This window comes from Branchiostoma floridae, chromosome 10 (assembly GCF_000003815.2).
Source record: "Branchiostoma floridae strain S238N-H82 chromosome 10, Bfl_VNyyK, whole genome shotgun sequence".
NCBI lineage: Eukaryota > Metazoa > Chordata > Leptocardii > Amphioxiformes > Branchiostomatidae > Branchiostoma > Branchiostoma floridae.
Genome location: NC_049988.1, coordinates 3,500,109 through 3,523,070, shown reverse-complemented (window position 1 = coordinate 3,523,070; position 22,962 = coordinate 3,500,109). Strand labels below are relative to the sequence as shown.

General features: G+C 39.5%; 2 protein-coding genes across 2 annotated transcripts in view; both read left to right on the top strand.

The window, feature by feature from the left end:
• The window catches only part of LOC118424285 (serine/threonine-protein kinase Nek10-like), a 29,740-nt gene extending 15,207 nt beyond the window's left edge, over positions 1–14,533 (top strand). Inside the window, exons 20-36 of the mRNA XM_035832830.1 lie at positions 1,093–1,137; positions 1,416–1,557; positions 2,123–2,244; positions 2,849–2,951; positions 3,070–3,148; positions 4,027–4,156; positions 4,791–4,861; positions 5,476–5,625; positions 6,190–6,425; positions 7,010–7,219; positions 8,254–8,431; positions 8,726–8,778; positions 9,342–9,457; positions 10,370–10,480; positions 11,281–11,386; positions 11,832–11,961; positions 12,598–14,533. Of these exons, the coding sequence (XP_035688723.1) occupies positions 1,093–1,137; positions 1,416–1,557; positions 2,123–2,244; positions 2,849–2,951; positions 3,070–3,148; positions 4,027–4,156; positions 4,791–4,861; positions 5,476–5,625; positions 6,190–6,425; positions 7,010–7,219; positions 8,254–8,431; positions 8,726–8,778; positions 9,342–9,457; positions 10,370–10,480; positions 11,281–11,386; positions 11,832–11,961; positions 12,598–12,667 (2,052 nt within the window). The 3' untranslated portion in view covers positions 12,668–14,533. The remainder of the gene's footprint in view (positions 1–1,092; positions 1,138–1,415; positions 1,558–2,122; positions 2,245–2,848; positions 2,952–3,069; positions 3,149–4,026; positions 4,157–4,790; positions 4,862–5,475; positions 5,626–6,189; positions 6,426–7,009; positions 7,220–8,253; positions 8,432–8,725; positions 8,779–9,341; positions 9,458–10,369; positions 10,481–11,280; positions 11,387–11,831; positions 11,962–12,597) is intronic.
• Positions 14,534–16,389: 1,856 nt separating this feature from the next.
• On the top strand, positions 16,390–20,985 carry LOC118424200 (isopentenyl-diphosphate Delta-isomerase 1-like). The gene is made up of 5 exons (XM_035832735.1): positions 16,390–16,550; positions 18,065–18,243; positions 18,762–18,854; positions 19,616–19,746; positions 20,607–20,985. The coding sequence occupies exons 1-5, from the start codon at positions 16,462–16,464 to the stop codon at positions 20,925–20,927; spliced, it is 813 nt and encodes a 270-aa protein (XP_035688628.1). The 5' UTR covers positions 16,390–16,461; the 3' UTR covers positions 20,928–20,985.
• The last annotated feature ends 1,977 nt before the right edge of the window (positions 20,986–22,962 follow it).

Below are 22,962 nucleotides of genomic sequence, written 5' to 3'. Positions count from 1 at the left end.
ACTTGTAACAGTTTTTTTAATAGAAGACAGACCAATTCAGTAATAGATGTTTAAAAACTCTTTTTTTCATATGATTTTGTTTAACATCCAGGCTTTTTCCAAAATACGCACCGGCCAGCTTTTTTCAGAAGCTTTCTTGTTTAACAACAAATACACCACCATGCAACTTGATGGAATCTTCAGCACTAAGGACAGGGGCCATTTTTCACAACATCACCACTTTCAATCTAAACCTTAAAATGCTAACTAAGACAGTAAAAATGCATATGAAGACATTTTACCTAAGACTTGACATCCCTATTTCCCTTTGACTATTCAAACTTGAGTTCAAATTCAAAATTGAAACTGTCACATTCTTTTTATTTCTTAAAGGAAGTACATGTAGTCTTGTTTTAGCAACAAGATGCTTCTTATGTTACAAGAGGTACCCTTCCACCACTGTCCACCCGATCTCCTGCCTTTAGAAGCGCACTGATTGACAATTATCTTGCGAAGGTTCTTGACGACAGAGACAACCGTAGTCCTGTTATTGTCCACTCTGTTTCGCGGGAACAGGCAGAGATGGTGGAATTAATTCTACGGCACAGCAAAAAGGTGGCGGGCATGGGGGACTTAGTCAACAATTACTGTGACTTATTTATGAAAACACTGAGAGGCACCCCGGTATCCAGCTGTCCACTGGGACAAATTCGTTGCCTCTGAGCCTGAACAGGGCCACACTCCCCTGGGGGCACCAGTGCAATTGAGACTGTAGTGTTAGTTGGAAGATTAGTGATACATGTACTATATATATGTGACTCTGTGTGTGTGTGTGTGTGTGTGATTGAGCAGGCAATGTCAAATAAAACATACAGGCTGTGGCTTATTTATATAAAATTATGCAGACTACAAATTGTACAAAGGAGACACACACTGACAGTCATATTACACAAGGAAGATATTCTACATGTACTTAATATACAATAACTGCTTTTGCTTGCAAAACTGCTTACTGATACATTAGATTTATACATGTACATGTATAACATGTACATTGGGTTCTTCTTTTATTAGGTGTGGTTTAATATAATTGGTTTATTTTTATGATTTCAGGTAAAGAAAAAAGACTCCTCAGGGACCTTTCTTGCACTCAAAGAGGTAAGTTTTTTAAAGATAAAGATGAATTTTTCTGGTATTTGAGAAAGAGTAAGTTTGCTTTAAAAAGCAAACAATTTTCCAAGTTACATTGCTGTAATATATAATATCGAACCCAGATCCTATTGGTTCTGAGCCCAATGCTCTAACCATTACGCCACATTGATGCCACATGAACGGACCAAAAGTATGATGATGTAAGTTGTTCCTGAATATAGTGAGAAAATGTCTTTTTTTTTTGTTTCATACAATCTCTAAGTGAAGAAAGTTTGTCTCTTTAGATCAACGTTCACAACCCTGCACTGGGAAAGACAGCTAAGGAGAAGGACAAGAGTATTGGTGACATTGTTGCAGAAATCAACATTATCCGAGAACAACTCAGACATCCTAACATCGTCAGATACTACAAGACTTTCACAGAGAGTGAGTGATGTCGCAATCGGCAATTTGTTAAACATTTCAAATATGACCAGTGCAATGACCAAGTGGGTAGAGTGTTTGCCATGCATTCGGTAGGTCGTGAGTTCGATCCCCATCTGAGTCATACCAAAGACTTTGAAAATGGTACATACATTAGAAGCTGTTTAATTGCACAGTCTATTTGCCAGCTTATTTTGTGCAATTATCCGGCTGGTGCAATAATGTAAAGTTATCCAGCTGGACCGCACTGGTTTGGGATTTTGGGATTTTTTGCAGTTAACAGAAATGTGCATTAATCCGTTGTGCAATTAACTGGCTTCTACTGTACTACTTTCTTTGCTTAGCACTCAGCTTTTGGGAAAGAGTATGGTAGTTTAACACAGTACCACTATACCAGTGGTATAGCCCCCTGTTGGAGTGATTGCACAATGTTGTGCGGCCAAAGGGCTACAGAAATAGGGATGGGCACCACCCTGTGCTCCATCTGGTGTGGAAAGGACTTAATCTTTCAATTAAAATTTAAATACAAAGTTTTTGTCATTGTTGTAACACTCATATTTCTGTCTAGATGATAGACTGTACATCCTGATGGATCTGATAGAGGGCGCTCCTTTGGGGGAACACTTCAACTCCCTGAAGGAGAAGGGGGAGAGGTTCCCAGAGGACAGGATATGGAATATCTTCTTACAGGTGTCATTATACAACTTTTACATGTATTTTCAAATACTTAATTGCTCATACCTTGTGTCAATTGCTCATTACTTGTGTCAAATTATGGTATTTTAGGACCAGAATGTTTATTTTTTCATGATATAAGATTGCCAATTCACCTTTCTCATGCGGCGGCTATGATACATTGTAGATCGAAAACGAGGTCAATGTTGCAAACAAAAGACTGTCCATCATAATTAGCAGTTCAACCAATGATAGTATGGCAATTAGGATATTGACCAATAAGAGAATACCTGCATGTTCGTCAAATATTTGCATTATTATTTTGCATCTCTTAAGGGACTATGGGATCATTTTACGCTACTCTATAAAGCTACATCTTTCAGTGCATAATGTTAGTTATAATATTTATTATTTGATTTTATGAAAATCTGTGTGTTTTGGAGGAAAACTAAATAGGGGCTTATTTTATAAGATAAGTTTTGTCTGTTTGCCTCATTGACCTCATTTTCAATCTATCATGGCCACCGAATGAGAAAGGTTTATTGTTTGAGTATGTTTGTTGGGTATGAAATGGTTTGAAAAAGTATATTGATGATAGTTTTTTGTCCTGTTGTTTCAGATTGTGCTGGCTTTGAGATACTTGCACAAGGAGAGAAAGATCGTCCACAGAGACCTCAAACCTGACAACATCATGTTAGGGGAAAACGACAAAGTTACCATAAGTATGCATATCATTTGTTTGCTTACGAATTTACCAATTGACTACAGATTTCACCATTTGTAACATTTAGAGGATTTAGTGATTATATGAAAAATGATTTTCTTGCACCCCCTCTACAGCTGACTTTGGACTTGCCCGCCAAAAGAGCAGAGAGGAGAGCAAGATGACTTCAGTTGTAGGAACCATTCTCTACTCATGGTATGTTATCAATTCTTGTTACTATAGTCAAACCTCCCCAAGCAACCACCTCTTCTTAGCGACCACCTGGCCATTACGACCGCCTTTTCTCGGTCCCGAAAATTTTCCCCATTGAAGCATTCAGCGACCCCTTTACAACGACCACCTGGGCAACGCGACCGCCAAAATTGGATCCAAATCCCTGCCCATAACGACCGCGTCATTTTCAAATCTTGAGGTGTCATCGATTTTCAATGACAACTAGCATGATTTTGTGCCAAATTCAGCCAGTTTGTGTCAGATTTTGACTACCATTACGATGTTATGTTCAAAATAAAGATGGCGGCAGGATGCACGCTCACGTGCTTGCTATTTGCCATTAAACGCAACGGATGCAAACTATGCCTATCAGGCATGTTGTGAGTCGATACTGTCCCCCGGGTGGTCGTCTTGGGCAGGTTTGACTGTACATGATAAGCATGTTCACAGAGCCAACTGCATATGCACAGGTCAAAGGTTAAGGCCCCTGAGGCATATATACAAGACCAACTGACGGAGGCCAAAGAAAAAACTTTCACCTGTGCATGTGCAGTTGGATCCATGAGCATGCTTATCAGCAACCACCTGTTCTACTGAAGTGGCTGCAGTACCTTGTTCATCTGCTAGGTGGCATCACACGACTGTTGTTTTTCTCTAGTCCCCTGAGACATAAATAAACCCAACCGACGGAGGCCACATACATCCAGATGTATAAAGCATTGTCAAGAAAAAAACTTTCCACTGTGCATGTGCAGTTGGATCCATGAGCATGCTTATTATCAACAACCTGTTCCACTGAAGTGCCTGCAGTACCTTCTTCACCTGCTAGGTGGCATCACATGACTGTTGTTTGTCTCCAGTCCAGAGATAGTGAAGAGTGAGCCGTACACAGAGAAAGCAGACGTGTGGGCGTCAGGCTGTATCCTGTATCAGATGTGTGCTCTCCAGCCTCCATTCTACAGCTCCAACATGCTGTCCCTGGCTACCAAGGTAAGTTTTGTTTTTGGCAAAGCCTTCGGGGCTGAGGTCTTTTTTGGCTCTAAACTGAATCATGAAGATTATACATTAAAATGATGTTTTGACATTCTTTTTTGTTCTTTCTATTTCCAATACGTTTTGTCATTCCCTGTTTTCACTCACTATTTTGAATGTGATAAATATTAGGCAAAAGTTGCTTTCAAGTTGTCTGTTAAACTCATGACAGATTTTTTTTCTTCTAATTCTCATTCTGGCCGCTGACAAGAAAAACCAACAACAAACAACTCCTCTCCCTAGAGCCAATGTAACTGAAAATTGACACCAGCATTTAACTTTACTTAACAGGTCGTGCAGACATACATACCTGTATATACACATGTACAGTCAAACCTGTATTAGTGGCCATCTTTGCATAGCGACCACCTGGCCATTGCAGCCACTTTTCTGTCTGCCCCTTGGATTTTTCCCCATTGAGCCAAGCATTAAGAAATAGTCTATAGCGGCCACCTGTCCAATGCGGCCACGGCCACACAAGTTCCGGTCCTCTAGATACAGAAACACTGCCTATTGCGATTATACAGCTGTCTTAATCCATATGGAAAGATTTCTCCTCGTGAATGATGCGAAAATGTTGTATTGAACACAGATAGTGAATGCTGAATACGAACCACTTCCCGAGGATCTGTACTCACAACAGATTACAGGTGTTATAGGCAGGTGGGTTGTTCTTATTGGAGTTTTCTACAGTATAATTTATACACACATGTAGCTGCCTAACACTTCAGAATGGTATGAATGGCCACTTATCCATTTCCTTCATTTCAAATACAAACTGACTGTATGTACTGTAAATTTGTTTATATTTTTATGTCAATGAATGTTTACAGTAGAAGAGAGTACATTTACGTTTTTGCTGGGTTATAGATCATGGTGAAATAGTACTAACTAGCACAAAGACACACATTTACGGTGTCATAATGTTGTTGTGGTTTGGCAACAAAACTGCAAAATTAAAACAACTGCAAATATTTAAAGACTTACTGTACACACAATGTATGTTTCATAGAAAGATGTCAAATAGTATATACCGGTAGTAGTGTAGTCTGTGTACCATACTTTGTCCATTGTATGCTTATTACTTTAACCCAAACTAAATTATGAACTATGAAATGTGACAAATATTCTATGATCATTATTTTGATTTAACCTTTAGAACATTGAAGTAATCATTTGGCTACAAATTCTCCACTGTTTATGAGGTTTGGCAGAACTGTGGTCTACAATAAGAAGGGAGTGGAAATTGCATTGCCCTGTATCCTCTGTTTCTATAGCTGTTTGACATCGGAACCCGAGGATCGGCCAGACATCGTACAGGTGGCAGCCCTGATCTCAGACAAGCTGCTGGTGTACATGGACCAGCTCAGGATACACCAGGTCAACATGGAGAAGAAACTAGAGAGAGAGAGAAAGAGAACACAGAGGTGAGAGTTTAGCACTTCAACAACAGTCAAGAGCGCCCTCTGTTAGAATATAAAGAAACTGCACTGTCGAAACATGCACACACATTCACAGATCATGTGGGAGTTTAGCACCTGAACAGATATCAAGAGCTTAAAGTGCCCTCTGACAGAATTTAAAGAAACTGCACTGTAGAAACATTCACAAACAGACTTAGATCATGTCCTTATTTGTAATGTATAAAGAACAATGGTTATTATTATATAAACACAAAGTTTGGATTTGCTATCATGGGTGTTGCAACAACTTGATATGCTTGTTGTTTGCAGGTCAGGATGTTCACTGGGCAAAGGTTTATGGGATACTTGAATATCCTCCTCAGTCTGCCCCTTCTTCTGGGACTGAACATTTTTGCAACATTGCATAAAAGGAGGCAAGCAGCCTTACAAGCAAAACAGTTATGCTTATGATTATAAAATGTACTGATTCAGGACACCTTATTAAGTTTGGTACATGAATTTACATTGTAGTAACTATAGTTTCTTTGTGAAGCTGAAGCACTTTTCAATGTCTTGTTTTCTGATCAGACATTTTGTGGAGGCGAACCGGAACATGCAGAACTACCACCGGCTGTTCCTGGCATCGCAGGAGCGCTACGACAAGCTGGTCAGTCTGCAGAGCAGCGGGGGGGCGTCCAGCTTCAAGGGGGGCGGGGACAGCGGGAGCGACCTCAGCGACAGCGTGTTCGCGGTGGCGGCGGCTTATGCCGAGGCCAACAAGAAGGGGGAGAACGGGAGCACAACTCTGGCTGACAGTGAAAAAGGTTAGAAATTGTATAACTGTAAATGCATTTAAGTTCACGGGGATTTAATTTTGCGGCAGCAGGAAAAAAGACTTTTCACGGTGGTTTTAAGTTTGTGGTAGCACCATTCACAGCAGTCTCTTACTGCCATGGAAAAATGTTCTTGGTGGTTTTAAAATTTAAGTTTGCGGTGAAGCGGCCACCAAACTGCAATTAAACCACCGCGAAAGTTTCTGCATCTACAGTAATTCCATTGCTTTCCACTTATGATAGGTGGAACATAAACAGACACCAAATATGCAAATTGCAAACTGATTTGCATAATTAATGCAGAAATGACAAAAACCACTTAATTATTAATGATGGGATTTTTTTACTTGTGGCGTGTGTAAGCTAATTAATGATTAACATCATGCAGAAACGTTTCCATACGTAAAAGATATTTAATGTTCTCAGATGGAATAGTAGAGAAACGATGTGGTAGTGTATAATAAAAGTTGGAGAGAGAAGCGACTGTATGTAGTATATAATAAATGTCAGAGTGAACTGCTGTATATACTACTGTGAAATGATGATTTTTTTTATGCCTTATTTTCCCACTGCAGACGTGTCCAGTTCATCAGGTTCTGATAATGAGAGCGACTCTGGCACAGCGCCCAAATCTACGAAGGCCGGTAAGAAGAAAGACTTGAATTCCTCAGGGTCCTTACAGCTTCCTCAGGCATCTCCGGGGAAGAAGTTGTCCAAACCCACCCCGCCCACCTCCCCAAGGGTTCCACATGGGGCCAGGAGGGCCCTACAACTGGATGGAGCTGGTAAGTTGGGTTTGATGGACAGTTTAAAGCCATTGTGAAAAAGCAGTGTATAACGCTGCATTGGTGCTGCATTGATGCAGGGTTGATGCTGGATTGATACTGCATTGATGCTGGATTAATGCTAGATTGGTGCTACATTGATGCTAGATTGATGCTAGATTGGTGCTACATTAATGCTAGATTGGTGCTACATTAATGCTAAACTGGTGCTGCATTGATGCTAGATTGGTGCTATAGTACATTGATGCTGGATTAGTGCTGCAATAATGCTAGATTGGTGCTACATTGATGTTAGATAGGTACCACATTGATGTTAGATAGGTACCACATTGATGTTAGATAGGTACCACATTGATGTTAGATAGGTACCACATTGATGGTAGATTGGTACCACATTGATGTTAGATAGGTACCACATTGATGTTAGATAGGTACCACATTGATGGTAGATTGGTACCACATTGATGTTAGATAGGTACCACATTGATGTTAGATAGGTACCACATTGATGGTAGATTGGTACCACATTGATGTTAGATAGGTACCACATTGATGGTAGATTGGTACCACATTGATGCTAGATTGGTACCACATTGATGCTAAATTGGTACCACATTGATGCTGGATTGATGCTAGATTGGTGCTATATTGATGCTATATTGGTGCTACATTGATGCTGGATTGGTGCTGCACTGATGCTACCTCAGTCCAGGCCCCTTGATTATCTATTTTTAACTTAATGACGCCAAAATACAACTTACATAATATTGACCGTATAAAGTAAAAATGGTTATTATGTCATTCAATCAACATAGCACACATACGTGTTTGCACCAAATTGACCCCATCAAAAATTTGTCAGACTCTAGGTTTTTGTTGCATGCTAACTTGAAAGGTAATCCAATTATGACTGCCAATTCATCACTGTGAATGTCATTTCACACTACGAATGCCTCCTTTCCCTATAAGAGCAATATTAAGTCTTCTCAAACTTGAAATGAATTGACCGTTGCATTTCTCATGTTTTCCACCAGACAAGTCAACATTTAGGAGCAGATCCAACTCCACGGAGAAGTCTACAACATCTGGTACAACAGACAAGTCCAGCACTAGCTCTCCTCCACGTGAGAGCACGGACAGAGTTCTGCTTCAACACCAGACTTCAACATCTTCCACCAGCAGTGATGGCAATGGAGAACGTAGGACACAAAGGTGGGGGCAGACTGTGTTTGGAACAGCCACCATGCCATATATGGTCATGTGTTGTTTGATAGCCTTATATGGTTGTGTTTGGCTATTAAATTTTGCTCCCTGTGAAAATCAGCATTTTTTTTTGCTGTAGCACTCTTAGTACAGATATGATGGAGAATAGTCTGTTTGTACTTCTAACAAACTTCTTTGTCAAACTGATATAATTGAATTTTCAGTAATGTTCAAAAGTTTGTCTATCTCAAACTCTTTCATCACCTTAGAAATGTGCTATTTTTGTCTTTTCGTTAATTGCAGTTCTACCTTGGAGCTGATGAGAAGAAGACTGTCTTCCAACAAAGGGAGGCCAAGTAAGTACTATGTGTATTAATAATAATTTTGTAAAGTGTATGTACTCATTGTTTTGACCAATTAATGTTTTCATCTGTATATCTCTGTGATCATGAGTGCCTTTTGTACTGTCGTTTGAAAATATGTTGATTAAAATTATTCACCCATTAATAATAGCATTCTTGTTATCTGATCTGTGGCATTACATGTAACAATTTCATTTTCAAATTCAATTTGTGCTTTTTGGACTGAAGAATTTCATTGCACAGAAACAGTTTTGGATGCACAACAAAATTCTAAAGGACATTTCAAAAGTTTACAACAAGTTGTACATATTATATAATTTTTCTGAGATGAATGTAAGAATATGTTTTACACTTTAAGTGCAATCAGTACCATAATTTACATGTATGTAACCCTACACAGGTGCACCCTTAGCCAAAAACAAAGTGCAAAACGCCAATTTTGGGTGCACAAAAGTGCCTAATATGCACCGGGTGTATTTCGAGCTCCGCATACTAAACAGATGGCATTTGAAATGTATTTCTGCTGTCTATGATCTCTTCTCTTTTTCTACTTTCAGACTCAGCGTCAGCGGGTGCGGCCATGTTGACCATCTCCCCTCGGAAAGTGCGACAGATCAAAGACCCGATCCAGGAGATGTTACACCAGCTGCACAAGATTATCTACATCTCACAGGTACAGGATGGGTGTTACATTTGGCGGGGTCGTGTGGCATTAGCGGCAGGATGTATGACCCAGAACCCAGAGGTCCCAGGTTCGAATCCGCTGATATGCCACCGATATGGCCTTGGGAGAGCCACTTAACACAACTTTCCTCACTTTACGTACACTCACTCACCTCACTCTTCTCACGCAATTGAGTACCTAGTTTCAGTTATGAGGAAGTCCCTCAGATAGGACGTTAAAAAGAGGTCCCTTGTTTGGGGAGAGCCACACCTCAAGCATGTTTTTAAGAACCAGCCACACTTATCCAAAAGAGTAGGGGTTCTTCCCATTGTAAGTGGATCAAACCTTACAGCCCGGTCTCCGGGTTGACAAGGTGGAAGTCGCCTGTTATGTCAATCCTTCCACAAATGTGGTAAATCTCAATAATAAAACATCAACCATTTAGGACTTGAGAGTGTTGTCATTGGTAAGAGCAAAAGGAAGACATGCTGTGAAGGACACACTTCTAAAACTTATAGTAGAAGGGGGCAAAGGCTGTCATAGATTTTGGAGAGAGAGGGAGAGAGAGAGTGTGTGTGTGTGCGTGTGCGTGTGCGTGTGCTTGACTGTGCTTGCTTGTCTGTTACAAACGGGTACTAGATATTTGATACAAAATGTTAGTTGAAAGCTGAAGATTCTAGGTTACCTGGCCATGGTACTTCAATACAAAAGTGTTCAAATCTGTAATCCAGTCATGGGACCACATCTGTAAGCAGAGACACCTAGTGCTGCAGTACAATGTGTCAGAATTGCCCCGAGGAAGGTCTAAAAGGTTGAATAGAATGAAGAATTTTGTTCTTCAGTGACTTTACCAACTTGATGATACTATTCACAAAACTATCCCATTGTTTGACTGAGTTTTTCTGTGTTCCACCTTCCCAGCTGCCCCCCACCCTTACCCACAATCCTCGGCGCCGTGTGGTGGAGAAGTTCATGCGGGCTCTCTTCTCACCTCAGAGCAGCTCCTTCAACCTCAAGAGTGAACTCAAGAAGGTAAGGCTTTTAGCCAGGCATGCGTCATGGCGTCATTTGGACGTGCTTTTCTTAAAATGACAAGAAATTGGAGGCACTTGACGACCTTACACTGGGGAGCAGATCCTCTGACAAGAATGAAATTCTGGTTGACCAGGGATGCCACAAGTGCATTTGTGTCTTCCACTGTGACCTCTTTCACAGTAATTTTGCCCCACAGGATACCTTAGAATGCACTATTTTAATTTGAAATTCACAAAAACTCTGCACCATGGAAGGTGAATGCTCCCGAACCCCCTTCTATAGTACGTCATTCGTGCAAGATTTGGTTTGGAAACTGCAAGGCGCAGAATTCAACTACATCTGCTATGTTTTCATTGTATCTGAGGTATTCTACTAACCTTTTGAACATACTATTGAGCAAATTTTGGATTTCACCTCAATCTTAAGAGACTTAGTGAATAAGACAGAACGTTATGAATTCCTGCAAGATTCTGAAACTACAAGGTACAAAATTCGACTAATAAGCTGCATTGCTATTTCACATGAGAAATTCTACATGTATTTCAATAAAATCCATTTAATTATTACCTTTTAAACATACACACATATTGATAACTAGCTAATTGTGGTCCCAACCTTCTGAAAGAACAGGAAACGAAATTCGAGTCACTTTGCTTAGGATCTCTATCAACCTTTTATTAGTTTTAATCATACAAAGCTAAATAAAGCCCTATTTGATGGGAGGTAGAACCATTTTGTTTCTTGTAGAACTCTACATTTAAAATTGTCATAAGTTTGCATAATTGTCATACATGTAGTTGCTGACTGGATCCAGAGACCTGATCGACCTGAACTTTGCACCATGGACGGCCAGACAGGCTACGGCTGAGGAGGCTGCCATAGCTGCTGCTGCTGATAGACCCGGTCAGTTTTTAATTCCGTCTCATGTTTCTTGTAGCGGTGTTCCCACCAGGATTTTTTGTGTGTGTTTTTTTGGGGTGTTATTCAAGCCGTATATCTTCACCCTAGACCTTTTGAAAAAAATCATTATTTTTATTATTTTACCTCATTTTTTTTTTTTGAAAAAAATTCGAGAAGCAACAAATAAATTTGGTGTGGCCTTACTATAATTACAAAATGACTACAGTAATATGAAATGTTAACTTGAAAGTTCACATGTGTGGGTTAAGAAGTCATTATTGAACTAGTTTAACTGTAATAGCCAACACAAAAATTGGACTCACCCAAATTTTCGACTGAACAGCAAAAAGACTGGTGCAAAAATTTGCGTTGAGTCCAATTTTTGTGTGTTTCATCACATGTTATAAAGTGTTTCATCACATGTTATGCTCCTGTCTTGTATCCTCAGCGTTTACCAGTGTTAACAGTGTGGAGGAGGGGAACATCAGCGATTTCGGAATCACGTACGAACAGATGCAGAACATCATTGAGAGCGTGCTGACCGAGAGTGGGTACTACGATGTTTCCCCGGCAACAAGGTACGACAGGGGATCAACCAGAAACAATCCTGGGGTGGTTGTGGGAATTCCTTATGAGGTCAACAGAAGTGCTTCAGAATCTTTAATTTGTTTTTTTATTTTATTTTTGGCAACATGTTATGGGTGGAAACATCTTTTTTGTGCTGTACAAAGCATGTGTTCTGTTTTATCATCTTCCCAGTGCAGATTTAAATAAATCATTTCTACAAGCCTTCCTTGTTTGTCTCATAACTAGTGTGTAGACTGGTATCACTTGCCTAAGTACAGCTTTTAAAAGTGTGTTGAATTTCTAAACTTTTTTTCCAACACTGAATTGATATAGGGACTTAAATTTTCGGTCAAACTCCATCGACCTGGTTCACAGAATGACCCTCTTTATCTCCAGCAGTGACGTCAGGAACACACCACTTTTGCTGGATGCGTTCCCGGCTCAGGTCGCGAGGAATAGACATAAAGTGATATAGTCATAAAAGTTCTTATGACCCCCTCCTGCAAAAGTGGTGTGTTCCTGACGTCACTGCTGGAGATAATTCAAGGTCATTCTGTGAACAAGGTCGACGGAGTTTGACCGAAAATTTATGGTAAGTCCCAGCACAGATGAACTTTCATGCTAAGATTGAATTTCTTGTTTTAAAGTATTCCTAGAAATCGGATGCAGCCCCTGGGACCCATAGAGAGGAACAGATCCTCATCCACATCGTCTTAAAGGAGATAGACACAGAAGACTTCTCCACTTCTTTGTGAAACTGATATTTCTTCAATGGTGAAACCATGTAAAAAGTCTCGTGTGTTTTCTGTGATTCACATAACGTTACGTGTTTAAAGGGTTTTTACGTACTGTGTGCTGTGCACGGATTGTACATATTTGAAAATGTATAAACTTTAAGGTATAGGACTTCTCATTGCTGTGTATAAGTCTTACGTTTTTGATGGTTGCTGTGAATGAGCAAATCCTAATGTTTGACAGTCATACTGTATGTACATTGTAACATACTGAAAAGTGTACTAGTGTACTACCGGTACAACACAAACCGTCCTGCATTGGTAAAGAATAAACAAATTGTACATGTAACCATTATGTTTTCAGTGTAGTTTGTTTTTGGAATAAACTACATAGTCTGAATAGCTTTTGAAAATGACTATAAAGTTGTTGAGAAGTTATACAACACAATCACACACACACATGCTCACAAACATACATTGTACAGACACACACACACACACACAGATAGATACTATTAACTTTAACATGATTGTATATACATTATAAAATGCCATGTATATGTGTCTATTGTACAAATATCTTTTAAAGTTTTCAAGTGAACTTAGGAAGAAAAATGAATTGATTTAAAAAGTAATGGAAACTTACATTCCATTCCATGGCTAGTAACATTGTTACATCCATTTCGGTAAACAAAACAAAGTGCCTGATGTCGATCAAATTATTACAAAAATCTATACGGTCTTGAAATTAGGCAATAAGGCATTAAATCATTCAAATGCTATGGAGAAAAGTGAAAAGTATCTTAATCCATATGTTTGGACATTTTGTACTTAATTGAAATGAAAGTGTTCAGAAATGGTTGAGTCACAACATCATGCATATGCTGTTTCGAAAATAATATCAGATATACAACTTCTCAGTTGACCATGGGATGCTCACGCCTAGAGTAAGCTTTTAGTTTTAAAGTAGAATTTTAGCCTATACCTGGGTACCTGTATAGCAGTATTTCGTTATGGCACATTTCCTATTTTTGTGTAGAACTTTTATTTTGAACGTTGTTTGGTATTTCCTACCATATTTGTACGATATTTTAATGTAAAAAATGTGTGTATATTTTTTCCTGTGGTGGAGTAGCCATGTGAGCAACATTCAGTGTTTTGATTTGTAAATCACAAGGAAATGGGTGTGGGTTTCTTCAATGCACTGGTGGTAATATTTGCTTTGGATTTGGCAAGCATATAAGATGGTTCTAGTTAATCAATTGTGTTACGCAATTTTGTTAAACATGTATGTGGTCATTTGCATATCAGTATTATTGGGAGAATGAAATTTTGTGAGTAAAAAAAAGTGAGTAAGGGGAAATATGGCATACAGAATACAATATATAAAAGTTGTATTCTCTTACATGATATTATACATTTTTAAAAATTGGGGGATATGTCCTTACAGTATGAGTGAATGTAGAAGTCTAATTTGAATGAACAACTGTGATTGCAAATTACACGGTTGCATTTTGAAAAGATTTGACTACATTGTACTTGATATTCCATTTGTGTATATACATTTGTAGTAGGTGATAGTAATATTGTTGCATACTTATATTTGATGTGTCCGGTTGTTGAAATTCATTTTGTGATTGCACACCTCGATGCAATTTCTTCTGTTTTTATTAATGATGAAGTTCAACATGAAATTCATCACTATGTGTATTAATGGTAATATGTATACTATGTTACCAAACACACAAGTGCTTCTTGTTGTTAATATTTTGATGAATCCGTCCATATCTTTGTTTCTCACAATACACAATGTAACATTAAATGCCTCCTCTTGATGGCAAAGTGATAATTGTGGTGCTTCGTTGAAACCGATGCTACTTGACAGTTGGCGCCAACACGTTCCAGTTGTAACTTCTGCATCGTTAAGGGGGCACATCCCAGTTTCTCGCCCCCCATCTAAACCTATTATAATAGTTAAGAGACTTTTTTCAACGACGCCGTATTTCCAACAAAAAAATTTCCGGGAACTACACCTATGCAGGAAGTAAACATGTACCATAGGGTCCAACATATCTGATTTACAAGAAAATTCTAGTACTACAAATCTCACAATAATGAATATCCTAATACATGTCCAAAGCCCATGGCGGTGACGTGGCCTCTTCACTGTTTGCGTCGTCGGAGCGATACCCGGAAGCCAATATTCGTCAGCAAAACCTTACCGAAAACAGCATATAGGGGACGAATTTTATACTTCCAGCGATTTGGATCCACTATACTAATTTTACACTAAGTAACTGGGTGAGTGAGAACTGGGCACAAAACAGGTGCTAAAATCACTTTTTTTTTAATACTCCAAAATAAGTTGGGACCACCATTTAGCATGCACATGCATTGGTTTTCAAACACAATTATCTTTTCATCTGCAGGGCCAATGAGTGACGATTTTTGCTCAATTCCACCTGAGTTGAGAATGAGAAATCGCTTTTTTAGGCTCTGGAATCATAAAAGTTAGGTGTAATAGATGTAACGTTAGATGTCTTATGCCATCCCTGAGACTTCTACCAACACAGAGATCTATATAGAAGGACCTCCGAAACTAAAATATCAGATAAAAGATGTTATGAGACATGTATTGAAAGATGCAAAAATATGACGTCTAACTTTATTTGTCATATTGTACAACATGCGAGTGCTGGAAAGCTGGAAAGAAGACAGAATGATGGTTGCTGACAGTGTACGTTACATTCACCAGAAGTTCGATTTTGTAAACGCTTTTTAAAACGTGACCTAATTCAGAAAAGCGAACAAGTAGTTCGAAGAATGTAGTGATTTTTTTTACTATTAGTATCAACACACAAACACGACCTGTCACTGGTGCTGAACACTATCAACACACAAACACAACCTGTCACTGGTACTGAACACTATCCACACACAGACATGGTCTGTCCTTGGTGCTGAACACTATCAACACACAAACATACCTGTCACTGGTACTGAACACTATCCACACACATGTACAGACATGGTCTGTCCTTGGTGCTGAACACTATCAACACAAACACAAACTGTCACTGGTACTGAACACTATCCACACACAGACATGGTCTGTCCTTGGTACTGAATACTATCCACACACAGACATGGCCTGTCCTTGTCCCAAACACGAAAACTAACGAAAACATTAGCTTTATTGATGGAGGTAATAACAATATTACTTGATAAAGCATATGTTACAGACTGCACTTTACATGGCTTTCCTCACTTAACTCAGGTATGAATGAGTACTTAGCTGCGGCTAGTGGCAGTGACAGGCCTTTTTGGTAGTGACAGGCCATAGGGGCATGTTCGGGCATGACGCACCCGCCATGACACACGAGTCAGGGGTAGGAGGAACCCTGGCTTGCATCCTTGGTCGGAAGTCCTCCTAGGAGACGGAAACAACAAACAACAAACCTGCATCTGCTGGGCCATCTTACACGTAGCATACAGTTGCCCCTGTAGGACTTAGTGCGCCAGTAGACTAGAGGACCTTTCGTTCCTCCAAGTCAAGTCAAATATGCATAGTTTGCCAAACTGTCCCCATGTCGCCTGGCTGGGAAAATCGTTGTTCATGTCGGACGCCCAGTTGCATGATCACATATGCTGCATCGATAGTAAATTCCGCTAGAGGGCGTCTTATTTCAGTCCGCGAGATGACGCAGGTAGCCCCGCCCCCTCCTAGTTTGATTGACAGCTCGGTGGGACGATATCGTACGATGTGTGGTGTGGACAATGTTTGCGAGGATAGCAGCAACTTTTCTCGCGACGTCGTGGAAGAATACAGGTGACATTGCCGCACAGGTATCACGGCAGGTTTACAGGTGAGTTAAGAACTATCATAAGCCTCGGAAAATCAGTTATTTGGCGGCAATTTTAGTTTTTCGTGCAGGGTTTTGGTTTTGCACCACAACCGCGTGACGGTACCGCATATATGCAGCAATAAAGCTTGGTTTGAACAACGTTAATTGCCCAAAATGATACATTTCCAGAAAGAAAACAGAGAAAAGCATGGCTAAGAGTGTTGTTGACACAGAAAATACGTCAAACAGTAACAGTTGTAAACGTAAACTTGGTGGGGGATGGGGTGGGAGGGGGGCATTATCTTTCTAAGGTAGCAGAACACAGTATTAGTGGGCGAACCCCGGGGTGTATGACGCGGGTACATAAAATAGTACGGATAAACTTGTTGAAGGAGAGGTAAAAAGCCTTATTTGAGGGGCAGCCAGATATAACCTGTGCTACGTGGTCACGGAAGGTGTCGACTCTGAGACTGCATGGTTTGGATTGTGAAAGTTTTCTATTTTGTGTATAAATGCGCTCCATTACGCAACTGCCTTTCTAGCGTGAGCCGGCTGCAGTTCTGTGACCTCCGCAGAGGGGCATTTCAAAGAGGGCGTGAGAAGACGATACGCCGACAGAATTTTTTTGTTTTTTAATATATTGTGGCTTGTACCTTCAACTCAAACATATCCGATTTTGGTATTCCAAAAGTGCACCCTACTATATTTTCCATTGCGTCGAAGCTAGTCACCTTGAGGCCCTTAACTATAGAAATCCCCATAGGCCGAAAACTGTGTTCTGCTACCTCTAAGGTCAGGAAAACTTTGGGCCAAGCGAACATGAGGGAGCCCAACACGTGGTAGTGAGGTAATATGACAGAAGGGCCTAGGGTTTGGATGGCTTTGACAGGAGGATAGCTGGCATTAACAGTTGCACTTTACTAGTACCAATTTTACCTCATTCACTGAACAATCACTCATTCTCTCACTCACTTGGACTCATTCATTGATCATTCACTCACTCGCTCGCTCGCTCGCTCGCTCGCTCGCTCGCTCACTCACTCACTCACTCACTCACTCACTCACTCACTCACTCACTCACTCACTCACTCACTGCACCTCACTTATTCACTCGATGCCCTGGTCTTCTGTACCTGATCCATACTACACGGGCAGACTCCTGTGAGAATTTGCTTTCATGCAATTTATGTCAACATGGATTATTAAGTTCTCAAAATGGTAACAGTTACGAAGTAGTGATTGATTTCAAAGTGTTGGTAAATTTCTCATAAAGATACTGGTGAAAAACGCACAAGCTTACCATTAGAGATAAGCTGAGGCAAGTCCGTAGAGTGCGGACATGATAGTGTGTTCCTGTCCGTTAACAGTGGGGCACAGTCGGTGGCATGTGACCAAATTCTCACAGGGCCTATGAAGTGAGTTTACCTGTGTACCTCTACCAGAATTTTCTGTACCCGTACCCACGTACTAGTGAAAAGCTACATATCCAGTAATTTATTGATCTAGAAAAAAGTATGTGTCCATTCCGTACTCAGGAATTTTCACCTTAGAAGTCCCAGCCTACTTTCTGCCATGACGGATGACATCACTCGTGGTCTGGACGATACGCAGGTGAAGCTGCTGGGAGAACAGTGTATCCTTATAGACGAGAACGACAAAGTCACGGGATTCGAGACAAAGAAGAACTGTCATCTAAACGAAAACATTAAGAAAGGTAAGGCAAAAATAGACATGACTTCATTTTTTTTTAAAGGGTTTTCAAACAGGGTCAAAGTCTGTATGATCCTATTCCTGGCTCAACCATACTCTTGTATATACATAGACAATAGACCAATCCCATAGCGGCTTGGCCCCATCTACCTACATGACAAAGTAGATATGCAAAGTACTGTAAAAACATAAGGATGTGAAGATTTGACAGCCATGCAGCTACTCTGTCATTGGCTAAACTGCTAATTGCCATTCTCTCATTGGTTGAACTGTTAATTGTGATGGACGGTCAGGATTGTTCCATCTATGGCAGGAGGAGTCGTGATTAGGGTTGATGATTCATTGACAAATCTCTTCCCAACTGTGTTCAATATCTCAATTGATATTATGGCTATGAATAATTTCAACTGTAGTAGAATCAAGGCTGTTTATGTTGCTAATATCAGCAGTATATGAGGTAAACCAGGGATAAAAAAAATATGCAAAGCTTTGAATGACACATTATGACATTTTTGCCCACAGGGCTGTTGCACAGAGCTTTCAGCGTTTTCCTCTTCAACAGCAAGGGGGAGCTGCTGCTCCAGCAGAGGTCTGATGAAAAGATCACCTTTCCAGGTAAAAGAACACCGAGAGCACATTTTATGTATTATACTAGGATTTTGTGTATTACAGGTGTTCTTGACTGGGTGATTTTGTACAGTATTGCACATAGTAGTAGTAACTGTTGGAACCCATGGATTTAATCGAACATTCGCATGTGCCAAATGTTAGATGGAAGAGTTCTTATTTATTTGGTTTTGAGGATGCCATATTTTCTCAACTCCTTAATGCCCATTTTGCATGTAAATGTGTTTCTTTTTTTTTTGGGGGGGGGGGCATGAACAGACAGTTGAGCTGGTACCTTGGGTGATTCGAGTACCACAATGTGGTATCCTTTATAAACCGTAATGTCCTTGTTTCTTTCGAAATCAAAAATACTACATTTTTGCTGTTTAGTATTAGTAAGCCATCTCTGAGGGATCCGATGTTGTCCAAACCTTTAGGCATCCAAAAGCTACTATGTTTTTTTTTTTCTGTTTTAACACTTGGTGGCTCATTATAACTGGTTGTGATGGCTCAAGTCTGCATGGAATGAAAGTATTTACCTTTCATCCTCAACAGAGACGGGGGGCGACATAGATTTTCTGATACTTATGACCCCCTCCTGCAAAAGTGGTGTTTTCCTGACGTCACTACTGGAGATAGAAGGGTTATTCTGTGAACAAGGTCGACGGAGATTGACCGAAAATTTAGAGGGGTAAATCCCTATAGTTTAATTCAGTGTTGGAAGTAAAGTGTTAGTATTTTCTATAAAGTATTAACCCTTGTCCTCCCAGGATACTTCACCAACACATGCTGCTCTCACCCCCTGAACCTCCCCGACGAGTTGGAAGAAGCCCAGGCCATGGGAGTGCTCCGAGCTGCTCAGAGAAAACTGGACCATGAACTGGGCATCTCAGCTGACCAGGTAATACTGGGTTGTACCATGCATCTGTTTCTAGTATCATTATTATTGGACAGGCCAATTACCCTTACGGCTGCATTGCAAGGAGCTTACAATTAACAGGCTAAATCGCAAGGATCTAGACCAGCTGCAGTGAACAAAATACATTTCTGAGCCAGGTTGCACAGTGTGCAACCTGGGGCAAAAACTAGGTTGCACAACTGAATTTCAAGTTGCACCTCTTACAATTCACTAATTTCTGAAAAAAAAGGCTGATATTAAACAGAGCTGCCTCGGTCCATTTATTTCTTCCAAGTAAATTGACAACAAAATCGAGTTCTGAGGCTCAAAATCTAAGTTGCACCCTGTGCAACCTGAGTTTAAAAGTAAGTTGCACCAAGCAAAAAATGTGCAAGTGGGTATTTTGTTGAACGCTGAGCTGTCATTTTTTTTAATTGGTGCTTACTTTAAGGTTTTCTCAATACAACAGTAGTAATTTGGTCAGTTGTGGCCATAGAACTGTATGGTTTGAACCACTCACACCGTGAAGGACCCCTACTCTTTTTGATGGGGTGTTTAACATGCTTTATCTTTGACACAATTTAATGTCCTATCCAAGGGACTCATGAATGTACTCATTTGTACAACCTTAACTGAGTGAAGTAAACATAAGTTAAGTGCTTTCCCAAGGGCACAAGATTTGTGGCATGTCAACAGATTTGAACCGATGACCACTGGGATATGGGCCTGCCGTTACGCCACACCGTGACACGACCCTAGTTTCTGTATCTGTATAGCCTATGCTATAACTGCCCAAAGTTAGTTTTTGGCAACACCTCGGGTGGAGTCTTTTTCACAACCTCACTTCTATCTCCACATGGCAGGTTCCCATTGAAGACTTCCACTTCCTGACACGGATCCACTACCGCGCCGAGTCGGACGGACGGTGGGGCGAACACGAGATCGACTACATCCTCTTCATCCAGAAAGAAGTGGACGTCAACCCCAACCCGAACGAAGTCAAGACCTACCAGTACATCAATAAGGAGCAGTTACGACATTTTCTCGAAACGGCTAAGGAGGAGGGAAGGCCGATTACGCCATGGTTTCAACTTATCGTGGACAGGTTTCTGTACAGTTGGTGGGACAAACTTCACGATGTTGACAGTTTAAAAGATCAGGACACTATACACAGGATTTTGTGATAAGAAAGATATAGATATTATGAAAGTTTATAACAATTCATCAGTGTATTAAGCTATAAATGTAACACTGCTAATGTCTTGTTTCTGATTTCTTATGAATACTTTAGGTTCAAACTTTAAAGACAATGTCTAATCTACCAAGCTCTGATGTACATGTACAGTATGTGTGTTGGTTGAGTTATTATTCAAGCAATGTATTTTTTTAAAGTACAGTAATGTGATATGAGGCAAACAGTGTGATTTGTAATTTTTTTTCTGGAAACAGAGATGACTTGTTCTTCTTCAACACTGAAAATCTTGGATTAAGGTCACTGGTACAAGAAATGTTGAAAAATGGTCAAGTTTAGATTTAATGCAAAATAATACTAACAATATTGTTCAAGTCTTTGGTAATTATGCACCATGAACCATAATCATATTAACCATTCATCCATGTTATATTTGTGAAACAAACAAATGTAGTACTTGGAATATTCAGTGATAACCCTAACAGGATAGGGTACAAATGAATACACATAGCTATGGTGGGTAATACGTTGTATTCATGTTTTGATAACTGATGAATTTCATGAAGACTTAACACATCATTTCTGTAAGTGCTAGTTTACACCTCTGTATTTTTTTATAAAGTATATAGCAGGTTAATTGTGAGGTGAACGTGTGCCTACTCAAACAAAAGGACTGACAACATAAACTGAAAATGGATTTAGAATTCTTACATGCATGTTTTAGTTAGATGCAATTATTAGCCAACAGCTTGACATGTTTAAATTGGCAAAAGAAATTTATCTGTATTGTAATTTTTTTTTTAAATTGTAGACTTAATAAAAAAAATTGATATGAGAGAGGTATATTTTCTTGTAATGTTACATCTTTGCTGTCATCTCAAACATGCCACTGACTACATGTACTTCTGTATCTAAAACATCACATTGTGAATTAAAACATTTGTACTTTATTCAAATGAGGCCAGAATTTGTATGGTTCACATTATTGTGTTTATCCAAGGAGCTTTTATCAAATGTATTTCTGTTTGAACATTCCAATGGCTTTGCACTATTTTTGGGTCATTTTATGTCTTAATAGCACATAGCATATCAAGCTGTTCCAAAAATGCTTTTTTTTCCTGATACAATTCTTAAGCTCGTACCTCTTCTTCTCTTGTGCTTCTACAGATACGTGTACAATAGCCTGGTTGTATTTTTCAAATTTTCCAACTTTGTTTTAGCAACAGCCTATAACTGTAGGTATGGCCTGGTCTTAGTAACCAATCCAACCAAACTCCACTGCTTAAGTTGTCAATGAGAATAATCCATAGATCACAGAGGATCAATTCTCAATAATGCAAAACAGCTTATGAAAAGAAGACAAGTGACCCTGTAGCCAAGGTAGTTATCCCATACTTATATTGTTCATGATGATTATAGAATATTAAGTCTTTAATGGATAAAGTCTTCCACCATAATGCACTCTCAATATTAGGATCATTCTATGGGATTTGAATTGAGGGAGAGCAATGGAAAACATTTTGCCATGGCTCTTCTTTACCCTGCTTTTTACAGAATTTTCTCTTCAACAAGGTATGTTACTGTATTATTGTTTGAAATCTGCTTTGTTAAGACTTTCTTCCTCTTATATGAAATATGCTAGCTACTAGCCACTTGGAAATGTTGAGAAATTAGAAAAAGATAAGATAAACATTCTTACAAACCGGAATCACCTTTTGCAAAAACTTGTTACACATTGTACCAATGTACCTTGTACATAACTGTTATGTGTTTAACATTTTGATGTTTGTGACCAAAATTTTAATATTTGCTTGGAGGATGAAGCAAAATAGACGTGAATTTTTTATTTAACATGTTAGGTTAAGATAACTAACATGACTTGATGGTAATGCACAAGATGTTCATACTCTAAGCAGAAGCCAAAACTATTCTTCCTCCAGTATTATTTGGTATACATTTTCCCATCGATCAGGTCTTAGATAAAATCTGCAAACTTAACAGTAAATCTAACCAAGGCAATAGCCTAG

What these genes read in the sequence shown, in the direction of transcription:
- LOC118424200 (XM_035832735.1), top strand. Translation starts at nt 16,462, where the DNA reads ATGTTTGCGAGGATAGCAGCAACTTTTCTCGCGACGTCGTGGAAGAAT. An exon ending in AAACGAAAACATTAAGAAAG is followed by an intron (nt 18,244 to 18,761) that starts GTAAGGCAAAAA and finishes TTTTGCCCACAG; the next exon opens with GGCTGTTGCACAGAGCTTTC. An exon ending in TGAAAAGATCACCTTTCCAG is followed by an intron (nt 18,855 to 19,615) that starts GTAAAAGAACAC and finishes TTGTCCTCCCAG; the next exon opens with GATACTTCACCAACACATGC.